This window comes from Aythya ferina, assembly GCF_964211825.1.
Source record: "Aythya ferina genome assembly, chromosome: 3".
NCBI classification, from domain to species: Eukaryota; Metazoa; Chordata; class Aves; order Anseriformes; family Anatidae; genus Aythya; species Aythya ferina.
Genome location: NC_140298.1, coordinates 81177944 through 81189763, shown reverse-complemented (window position 1 = coordinate 81189763; position 11820 = coordinate 81177944). Strand labels below are relative to the sequence as shown.

General features: G+C 38.5%; 1 protein-coding gene across 9 annotated transcripts in view; it reads left to right on the top strand.

Moving 5' to 3' along the window:
* Window positions 1–11820, top strand: part of SAMD3 (sterile alpha motif domain containing 3) — a 43985-nt gene continuing 32165 nt past the window's right edge. Inside the window, exons 1-4 of one of the 9 annotated variants that reach the window (XM_084515281.1) lie at window positions 1–46; window positions 8081–8175; window positions 9577–9682; window positions 10403–10589. In XM_084515281.1, the coding sequence (XP_084371407.1) occupies window positions 9604–9682; window positions 10403–10589 (266 nt within the window). In that variant the 5' untranslated portion in view covers window positions 1–46; window positions 8081–8175; window positions 9577–9603. The other 8 variants (XM_084515282.1, XM_084515283.1, XM_084515279.1 and 5 more) reach the window with 8 other exon arrangements.

Here is an 11820-nt window from a genome sequence, read left to right as displayed (position 1 = left end):
AATATCCAGAGGATTCCAGAAGAAGCAGGCTCTAGCCTTAAGGAAGGTCAGCTTTTCCTCATTCCACCCTTACCAATGTGATTTGTAACAATTGATGCAAATACAGAGATTTGGGTGACTGTATATAGGATCAAGATTTACCCACTTGGCATGCAAAGCTTTGGTCAGTCATTATAAAACAGCTGTGGTGATTTAGGGTATCATGCCCACTGTGCCAATGATTACCTACTGCATAACTAAACTGATATATGGGAGTACTGAAACAACTTGGGTTTAACATCTTTCCTGCCAAGAAACAATAAGCAGCTTCACATCACGGCAGCTCCTTCCCAAATGACTGTTTGTCTACACCCTTATTTAAATCCAGCAGTAGTTCAATAGATAGTTTAAGGCAACACTGCTATAAAAATGAAGAAATCCTCCCACGTGACCCCCTGCTAACTCACTGCCATCTTTGTGTCACCACCTCCCTTTGATCAGCACAGGTAATTTATGGGACTACAATGAACCTGACAGGGACCAGTCTTCTTCAGCCTTCCTCTCATTTTTCACATGTGTTTGTCTGCTGATGGGTCTCATAGGACCACAGAACACTTGTGCTGGCAGGAGGGATGGGGACAGTGAAAGGTCTCATGAGGCAGCAGGGGAGACAGTTGTGGCACCTTTCAGTGGCAGTGGCTTGGTTCTCAACAGCTCCCCAATGCTTACATGAGCTGAGCAGCTGAGCATCCAGATGGGAGCCACCTGGCAAAGGGGTAGAAGTGGATTTGTTCTTTAATATAACGAGAAAAAAGGAAGAAGGAATTTTTTTTTTTTTTTTAATCATTACATGTATTAGCATAAAGTTTTGGACCAAAAAAAGTGCATCTTTGAAAGCTTTTTGATTCTACACATGCTTTCCACATCACAGTGTCTCTCATAAATGCAGTTTTCAGTATTCACCTGGGCTGTATTACACAGATAGTTTAATAACATCTTACACTATATCCCTGAATAGAAACATACCTAGTAGCAAATATGGTAAAACATAGCAGTAACAAATCCTAGGCAGTTTACTTACTTACATAAAGTTAATACAGTATTTTTAATGAGATCTTCTGTGTTCTAGCAAATGTTTTTTTCTGCTCTTTTATTCAAATAGGAAAAAAGTAGCTTTTCTTAGCTACTTCTTTCGTAGCTTTTCTTGCATTCAGATCACAAATGCTATGTTTTTATGGTATTCTTAAATACGTATTTGAGCCTATATATCTACTTTTATACTACTGTATCTATAAAGGCTTATTAATACGTCTTTCTGGAAATTTAATACACTGTTTCTGTGTGAGTTGTCTGTAGTCTTTTGGTATGATCTCAAGGATAATGCAAATGGAAAAATGACTGGGAATATCAATGCAACATTATTGGAAAGAAAAAAAGATTTCAAAATAGAATTGTTCTGGTTTCTGAAAGAGAAAGATGAAATACAGATGAACATGACAACATCTACCTTATGACAAAGATACCCTGTACTTTTTGCTGGATAGAAAAGTGCCTGGGAACGGGAGAAGAATGTTATGTTTTTTTTGTTTGTTTTGTTGTTTGTTTGTTTGTTTTTCTGATTCTGTCTTTTTATTTTATTATACATTTTTTTAAATTTCCTGGTTTTGTTAAAGCCAGACAATGTGTAAAAAAACTTTGGATAGAAAATAAAAAATAAAACGGGAGATCTTGATATATATCTCTTCTCTGTGTCTGCTGAGTCATTTGAACATGGCTGTTTTAGAGATCAGAGTAAGCAGCCAATCAAATTTAGTACAAATTTAGTAAAAGGTTTTTCTCCATATTAACACCGTGGTTGGAAAAAAAAAAAAAAGAGAGAGAGAGAGAAGAAATAAGTGAATGTCAATCATTTTTAGAACTGGAAATGTGAAAGCTACTCATCTAAATATTGGTATGCCAGTATATCCGCTAACATTGCATTATTTCATATTTTATATTTTCGAGATCAAAGGTGTTTTTATTTTATTTTATTTTATTTTATTTTATTTTATTTTATTTTGGCCAGTGTTTATAACCAAATTCTTGTAATGTGTGCTGCTGTTTGGAATATTCATTTGCTTAAAATTAATAGCATTTTAACAGTAAAATGATGTTATGACATTAACACTCTACTTAAGACACATTCAGAAGAATTTCACACCTCTTTTGGTGTTTTATTGCTTCAGTCTGACTGTCTGCAATGCAAACAAGACCTACAAGTCCTCTTTTCTGAGTGAAAAGAATTATTTATAAAATGCGTAGGTTTAAGAGGCACAGAATGAGTGAAACAAAGCTAAATCACTGAGCCCTTACTTTTTTCCCACATATATTGTAAATGCCTGAGACTGAATCACAAAGCTGATTTCCTTTAGCTGTTTTGAAAAATGGGTTTAACTTCATTTATGCACCCTACAAGTATAACAAGAACGTTTGGGGCTGTTCTGAAGGCACTGCTTCTACCAAGCCCCAGCCTGGAGTGTGGCATTGACATTCCCACCTCAGGAACTTCTGCTGGAGAAGGCTTGTAAGGTGGGCTCAGGCCTTTCCTGGCACCCTCTCCCCCACCCATTCGTTAAGACCTAACAGCCTGAAGGTGTAAGGTGTATTCCCAAATCCCAGTTCTGCCTAGTCTGAAGCGGGAATTTGAAAATCCGTATTCTATGTGCTACCTAAGGGGCCTCCAGGCAAACCAAAGTGAATCTCTCAAACTCAGGAGCTCCACCTTACATAAATAATTCAGGGATCCTGAACAGTGTGGATTGCAGCTATTAACTGGAGTGTTGGCTAACTAATTGACAGTTAGTCCAACCACACAATTTCAGTATATCCGTAGAGCAGGAAAGTTAAACCACTGACACTGGAAAAAATTATTGTACATGTATAAATTCTTATGTGTGATATTTTGTTTGTTTTGTTTTTGGTTTTGAGGCATCATAAATTATCTGTAGCTGAAAAAGTGACAACAATCAGGATGAAACAGTCCTCTGAAGAAGCCTTGTGAATCCTTTTACTTATATTCTTGTTACACTGCCACAACCAAAGCAGAAATATGAAATTACAGATGTTCTAACTTCCCAGCTCCCTCTTTCCACCTTGCAGACAGAGATGATTGATTATCTTCCCATTGGTGGTTTCAGCTAAAGTTCTCGTAATAGATGTGGAGTGTTTACATGGCTTCATCTGGACGTGATGAAACAGTAACACACAGACAGTGGGCAGTAATGACTAGTTTGGTCAGGTAATACTGTTAACTGTAAGGGCTACTACACAAAGAAATGGGCTGCATATGCCCTAAACATCAATTAAACAAGCAAATGTAATACGTTGCTTAGTACTTTAGAACGCTCTGTACAAAAAGATTTTGTGCCAACGAGTGTCAAATTAGTTAAGCTGCTGTTTCTGCTGTGCAAAAGAGGCCTATGAGACAACCTGTTTTATTTTTACCATCTAGAGCAATCATACCCACCTCAAGTGTCTTAATATGCGAGCACTATTCCTTGACACAATCTATGACTGAATGAATCAGTCAGAGGAATTAATAGTATAAAACAGCAACAACAAAAAAGTGCATCATGAAATGTGTTGAAACCCAGTTATTCATCATTGTCTCCATGTTCATATGATAGATAAACTGGAGGTGGAGTGCTGTCAGCAGTTAGTAATCATGCAATCCAGCAATCCTCAATTATACTAAAATAGCAAACCAGAGGTACCAGGAGGCGATGTGCATGGCTGAGTGCTGCAGCTCTGCTCTCAGACTCAGTGACTCCTAAAAGAACTCATTAAAACTGGTGTAGAAGGCAGCTTACGGGGGTTCTTAAAACCTTTTTGCCTATTCCTTGACACCCTCCTATGTGTGGTGAGGAGACACAGACAGCTGCCTCCCCTGCATCCAATTAAACCAGAGTGTGGCAATATGCATTTTTTCCATGTATGTAGTGGTCACCTGTAAGGGACCTCTGGACAGATTGTCACTGACCAGCCTATTCTGTGGTGTGTAGTCACCTGTTTTTACTGCTGTTTGTTCAGCTTCAGGGGTCTCTTGCATGTCTTAACCATGACTTTCACTTCTTCTCTACCTTCTGATTCATTCAACTGATCAAATGACAGGAGAACTCAAAAACTTTGTTAGGGTTCATTTTCTTTGCTGCCTGGTAAACATCTCTAGATGTATCTAGCAGTTATTTTTAAATTTAGTTGGCTATCTCAGAAATGTGGCCATTCCAGATGAATAGGAGAGACCCTTTGCAGTGAAACATCAAATCCTGAATTTGGACATGATGGACATACTGTGTGATAAAATCTTGCATTGATGTAAGACTTGTTCAAAAGAGATGTGCAACTGCTTTTTGCTGTGAATTGGGGAGCGCAGTGCAAGTAAGGAGTTTTGAGAGATGAATCCTATATATATATATTTTTTACTTAAAAAGTGCATGTCAGCTGTATTGGTGCATTGCGTCACTGTTTAAACATAGCTAAAAAATCTCACTGACTGGAGGGTGTAACAGAATAAGAACAAGTAAAACATGTGAACAAAGTTCAAGTGATATGCTTTATAACATCTCATCTGTATCAAATGCAAAAGTGTTGCGCAGATTGCTGAGAAACCACGTGTACCTCATCCCCATGGGAGTCCCAGCTCATGTCATGGTTCAACTACTCAGACTCCATAAGGATATACATCATTTTCTGGACGTGATTGTGACTGACCAAACCCCTGGGGGCAGAACGTGCCTCTCTGAATAACCTCCTGGCCTTGGTTTTAGATAACAGCTAGCAAGAGTGGAATGGGTCAGCTAGCACTGGAGGTGTTTCTCTCTCAGTTTGTTACAGGAAAGTAAATTTGTCAGTGAGCTGGACCAGCACAAGTCATTGTGCGAGTGAATGGGCCATTTAACCCAACCCAGAGTATAACAGAAGAACGACTAGCAAGAGGATTTTCAGGAGAGTAAACAGCTTGAGCTGGCTTCAGCCCATGTCTTCCTTCCCAATGACTGGGAACAGAGACCAGCAGTGAGAATCACATTTGTACTCTGATCCTACTCTATGTGGCAATTGTTATATTGTGCTTGCAAAGTGATTTCAGTACACTGCTATATCACTTTTCTAAATCACAATCCTGCATAACATCAAATATATCCCAATAAATAAATCTGACCTTAAACATGATGCCCTCCTCTCCTGGAATATAGTATGGAGCCTGGTCAGAGAGCATTGCCCTTGGACAGCTACTACACTGCCTAAAGGGATTTCTCTATCTACCCTTTAGGAACAAAAGAGAACAGCTTTGTCAAATATTAGCACCTTTGAGGATTTGCCAGATGAAATACTGATAGCACTGCCAACCATTTTTCATCAGAATAGTCCTGGTAAACATTACTTTCAGCTAACTTTAACCATTTTGTGGTAAGGCCACTGCGACTGACTGCCAGTTCAATTCTCTCAACTGGTTTATGATTCTAAAACAAGAGAAAATAATGGGTCGGCCTCCTTATGAGTATTTTATGTCTACTATTCACAGTTTGGGATGCAGGCCTAATTTTACAGATCAGTGTTCCATTAAGATAGAAACCTTCATTGTTGTAATGCACTGTTTGCCTATTCAACTTCTAGATGAATTCAGGGATATGTTTCCAAGCATTTATTTTCACCCAGCTGCCTGAAGCAGTTTCCATGTCATACTTAAGACATTCAGCCTGATATTTTTTTTCTGTTATATATGAGATTTCATCTTTGTGGTTCATGAATTTTTAACCTTTACTTGATTTTACCCTGTTCTCCATATCTGGTAACCTTGTATTTCCAATTTGGTGCAGTTTTTTAAAAAGTTGAATAAAAGGGTTTTGATGTTGCAGTGGCTTAACTTCCAAAAGTTGTGCTCATAACAACAATAAAATATTTTTCTTTTATAACTAACAGGCTTATGCAGTGTTTCCAACAACATCAAGGACAGGGTCTCATCTGTAAGAATGTTAAATCACCTTAAAACAAGCCAAATTAACTTCCTTTTATTGCTTTCAATTTGCCAAATAACTTGTACATCTCTAAGAGAGAGAAGAACTTGGTAATTGGGTTGAATCTTGTTGCTGAAGTGTTACAACTCATTTTTCCAGTAGCACTGTAGATAGTACAGATTAAATTAAAGTTTATATAGTAAAAACTTGAATACTAGAAACTTAATATTTTATCGGAAGGAAATAGATGCTTTTTTTGATGGTATTCTTCAGAGCTAATTCCTGCAGGAAAGGGATTTGTCAGCTCAACGGGCAGACAAGGCCAATGGTCTTCATATTCCTCTTAACTCTGATCAAGGTTTCAAAGGGCTACATGGCTTTTTCCCCTTTATCTAAATCTGAGTTATGGTTGTGCAAGTTTTCTACCTAGATTTCTCAAATAACTGCACTGTTAGTTGAAAAAAGTTTTCTCTTGTGTCTGCTCTACGTGTGTTTGTCTCCTGATCTTGCAGCTGCCTGTGCCTTACTCTACAGTAGCAATGAGACGAGAACTGAAACATGCAGTTCAAGATTTACCCCTCCCTCCCTTCACATTGCTTCATTCAGCCTTTTCTGTGAACATTCAATGTGATACTTTTGCTACCATCTACCAGATAAATGTCAGCAGGAAGTTGTTGCCATTTTCTTTTTTGAGAAGAGTGACAGAGGTGTTCTGCTAGAATATTTCTCTTCATATTATTGAAAGGGTTGGTGGATAACTGATGTTCTGCTGACAGTTTTTTTTATGATGACACAGCACTGTATCCAGGATGACACATGCTGTCTTCTACAAAGTAGCTTGGATATTTTTAATTATTTAGAAAATAGTTTGGGAGCAAGCTGAAGGAAATTATTCAGTCCCTGTAATGCATACAAAGATAAAAGTGAATTATGATACAATTCAAAAATGTACACAGGGAACGCCTTAGTTGTATCTGTGGTATGCATCAATTCCTAATCTTCACACCTGCAAGATTCACACATCGAGACCTGGGCCTGTACAAAATGTGCCACATAGCTATGATATAGATGTGTACTTACCACATTCCTCACCGTTGTACTAAAATGTACTAAAATCTGAATTCTGACCTCACTGACAGCCATGTAGAGGTCTGTTAAAGGCAGTCTGTGATGCCACAGACTCTTTCTTACAAGTGAATGTGTAAAGTAGATATAACTCTTCTAGCCTAAAATGTTTTGACATAAGTTCATTTGTTTAGAAGTGCCACTTCACAGTGTTGATAGCTCATTATACCTGCTATTGAAACAAGCTGCATGGTAAATGAGTGCACACACATTAAGGAACTGCTGCCAGCAGTGTGCTGGTCAGGAACCTCCTTTCTCTTTACCATTTAGACAATAAAATCCAAAACAGCAGACACCTATACCTGAGGTCTTCAGCTTTACTTTTAATTAACCAGGTCTGGTTAAGTGCTAATAGTAGACATTTGCTCTAGGTATTTTAAGTGGCTCACAGGAACTGGCTGTGTTTATTAACACGCAAGGATCGCTCACACATATTACTGTTCTGAATTTGACTTCAAGTCATGCTCATGCTGTAAATTGCTAAAATGTCTTTAAAATGTTTATGTTATTGTTTCTTGTTTTGTTCTGACTTGGACGAGTTGACTGAAGATAAACGTTCTTGTGTTTTACAGGGAGCCCTTCACCAGATTGCCTTTTGATGGTACTGTAATAAGTAGAATTATTAATTAACCACAAATATCAGCTTTCATGCTCAGTTTTTTTGGTTCCTTCCATAATGCTTCTAAAAGACTGGTGTGTTCTTTTCCTTGCTCCTTTATGTATTTGCAATTAAGTGAAAGCACTTTTAAAAAGCATTTCAAAATATTTGTGTAGTAACAGTTAATATATATCCTGTTTTATAAAAGAGCCCATGAACTGCCATCGTTTTCCTCCCCTAAAGTGCACTACCTCCATTTCCATGTGTAAATAGACATTTTACTGTAGAGTTAGCTTCACAGTGATATATAAATGCATATTGTTTTGCATGGCTGTAGTTTGTTTGACACTTTCTGAAATGTTACTTATATGCATGTCTGCTTTAGTATTACTGTTCCAGGATCCAAGTCTTCTACTAGGATGAAGCAGTGACCTTCCCAACATTTTAATGTATCTTCTTTGACACTGCTTGGTTGAAAAGGCAAGTATCTTTTTGCTTTGCATTGGGTTTTATCTTTCAAGTTTTTTTTTTTTTTTTTTTCTTTCCCCTCTACTCTTTGCAAGGAAGTAAAAAGTGCGACAGGAAGGTGTGATTTTTAATTTACACCCGAGTTCTCAACAAATAATGACTTTTCACACCCTGTTATTGCTGCTTAGCCTGGAGGAGGAGTTGTATGGCTACTGTTGTCATATCAAATTAAATCTACTCATGTAATTCAGAAAGACATTCCTCTTAAACTTAACCCTTTTAAGTTGCTGAAGTGTACCAGCACAAACACATAATCTGAGTGCATCTATTTTGGGGGATCTCTGCTGTCAAATGATGAAAATGGAAAAGATGTTTCTCATTTTTTTTTTTTTTTTTTTTTGGTAGTGCAGTGGAACAGGTCCTGATGAGGTTTGCGTGGGCAAACCCTCATGTTGTCTTAGGAGCTGACAGAAGGCTCAGGGTATGCGTGTGGACGTTATTTTAAACAAGGAAGTGCTCGGCCAACAATGCCAGACACTCATGTTCTCATCTAAAAAACTTGCTTGAATAATTTTCTTTAATGCTGCAGAATGCAAGACACAGAGCATCAAGTGCTCCTTTATGTAGCAGAGCTAAATTATGTCCATGAGAAAAGCAGTCTCAGAGAGTTTTCTGCTGCCAAGCAGCTGGCAGAATAGGATGAGCATAGTCCCCAGCAGTTCCCTGGGGAAGGAGCACTGGTAGGCGTTGGGTGCACACACTGAGCAACACCCCAGCCAGGTGGGGTCAATCACCCCCTTCTCCTGTGCCGCCCTGTGGTGTCCCAGGGAGGCTGGGGCCTGAGGGGTGCCACCAGCAAATGCCAGGGGAGTAGCCTCCTCCGTTCCCCTCCCCTTCCCTGTGTTCCCAGCTTCCCAGGAGTGTTGCCCCTAATTACCGGTAACCGGGGTTAAGTATTCGCTTTGCTAGCTATCGGTGGTGTTGAGGGGGTTAACGTGCCTGATGTGCTACCAACATATATGTGACAGACTCTTACCCGATGTATTTATTTTTTTCTCTCTGTAAAATGTCAACCGTTTCCCGATGAGGGTGGTGGTGGTGGTGGTGAATTTCACACCGTTTTTCCTCTCTGTGTGGAAAGCTGGGTGTTAATGGTGCTGGAGCAGGTCGTGTTTTATAAGGGATGAGGCTGCCTCTGAGAGCAGAGGGAAGGCAGGAAGAGGAGAGGAGGTGAAGAAAGAGGGATCCGAGGAAGCTGCCACTTGCAACAGGCATTAGTTGGATTATTCTCACACTTTATTAAGAACATGTAAATATAACAGTATTTGCAGAGTGGATTTTTTTTTTTTTCTACTTGCAGTTGGAGTTTAGCTCAGAGTTCAGCGTAAAAATAATCATCTTTTTGCTTCACAGTGAAATTTAGCACTGTGACACCCGAAGATGGAAAGTTGGTCGGTTGATCAAGTCTGCAACTGGCTCAAACAGAGGAATTTGGAAGAACTAGTTCCTAAATTTCGTGGTAAGCATTCTTGTTTGTCTTTTATGTTTTTAATTGGTATTGCCTACCTTGTTTTGGGAATGTGTATATGTATCTATCTACATTTACGCTAAGTTAAGACTTCAATAGGAATCTATTAGGGAGAGGACTGACATGCAACAGATAGATCAAAATAAGAGTGCAGGTTTATCATGAAGTCTCCAAGGAATGCTGGGGGTGAGATTAAGCCTGCATATAAATAGGTACACCTTCCAGAAGCAAATCTGGTGGTGTAACAGGCTTAACAGGGCCTATTTTATATTGTGTACATCTTCTGAAATAATGCATCTGTAGCATCCAAATGTGTTATGTCTGAGTATATAAACACTCTGCAAGAGAGTATGAGGAATTGTTGTATGAAGATGTTGTTTGCTGTGTACCTTAAAAAGCTTACTTTCCTTAATTAACAATAAGTCTGCTGTAGTCAAAGCAAGGCCTGATTTATGCATTGAAATAGTTCACTGATTGTGTGTATTTCTGATGTAGCATTTTTGTACAGAAAGGTACCTGGCCAGTGACCAAAATTCTGGCACTGGAAAGCACAGTAGCTGAAACTTCTTTTTATCAGTTGAAGAAACACAACAACAACAGAAAGCCTTTGACCTATCTTCCATCATCATGTTTTCAGGCATAAATTATGTTACTGCGACTCTAAATTGCATCCCCCGTAACTGCTATCCTCCTATCCCCTTCACTCTGCAGAAGAAGAAGTAAGTGGAGCAGCTCTTCTGGCTCTTAATGATCGCATGGTACAGCAGCTGGTGAAGAAGATTGGACACCAGGCAGTGCTAATGGACCTGATTAATAAATACCAGCAACAAAAGAATGGGCCAGAACCCTTTACATATTACTGTGAATCAGCTTCTCCAATACTTCCAGCAATCAGTGGGTGAGTCTGTACATAACATCACATAAAATATATCAGACTAAAGCTGTATTCTTCTCATAATCTTTTAAAACTGACATTTACTATCTTTACAGCTGTAAGTTGCACCTATTTCTTATACTCTGAATGATCTCTAACAACATGTTAAATATAAAATATGGTTATAACTTGGATTTTTTAAAGGGAGCATCGACATTCCTGAATACCACCATTATTTTAAACTGCCGTTCACTTCCAGTTCTAGGACCAAGTTTTAACTTGCATGAAGCATAATCAAATTTCCATTACTTTAGGTGAAATCTTCTGTATTTATGGTATTAAGCTTTTGAGGTATTTACTTTTAAATGTTTGTAAGCTGTACAGTAAAGTCACTATTTAGCTAGAGATAATGTTTGTGTCATAGATGTATTTAAGTCTGAGCTCTCAAAGGACATTCCGAATCTGATCAGGTGTAAGCATTTAATAATACCAGTGTGTGCTACTCAAAAAAGAGCTAGAAAGATTTTTAGAAAACAAACTCCACAGAGATTATTTTACCCAAGCATTTTCCAGATCTTGGCTGAATAGCTTTTTTTGTTTTGTTTGGCTGTTTTTTTTTTTTTGTTGTTGTTGTTTTGTTTTGTTTTGTTTTGTTTTGTTTTTCCCTTTGGTGGGGGGGGGAAGGAGAGGGGGAGGGCAGGGAGGGAAGGAAGGAAGGAGTTGGGTTTACTCTGTTTTTTTTTTTTGTTTGTTTGTTTTTGTTTGTTTGTTTGTTTGTTTTTTCCCTTTTCTTCTTCATGTCTTGGCTGAAGAGGGACATCCTGAGTCTTATCATCTCTTCCAATCTCAAGAGTCCTGAAAACAGGGAAAGATTTGCAATGGCACAAAATGCTCTTCTTATGAGGGCACATTCCCTTCCCATATTTTCAAGGAAAGGGCTTAAGCACTAAGTCTGCACTGGCACATAGTAGTAGCCCAGTAGAAGTAGAGCATTCTCTGCAGCATTTGCTTTTTTTAAAGGGCGCCTAGGTTGACTCCACATAGACTCCACAGTACAAAGCAAAGCATAGTAAATGGTGATGACTGGGTTACTTCTTACCAAACTGCATTCATAAGAAGAACTAAAATGCTCATATAGAAAAATCCTTTTGTCCTCCTGGAAGCGTTTATGAAACGCTCTGTTTAAATGGTCCTGTACTCTTGGAGGGAGTTGAACTAAGAAGCTGATGTCTCTGAATATATGATTTGTTATAGA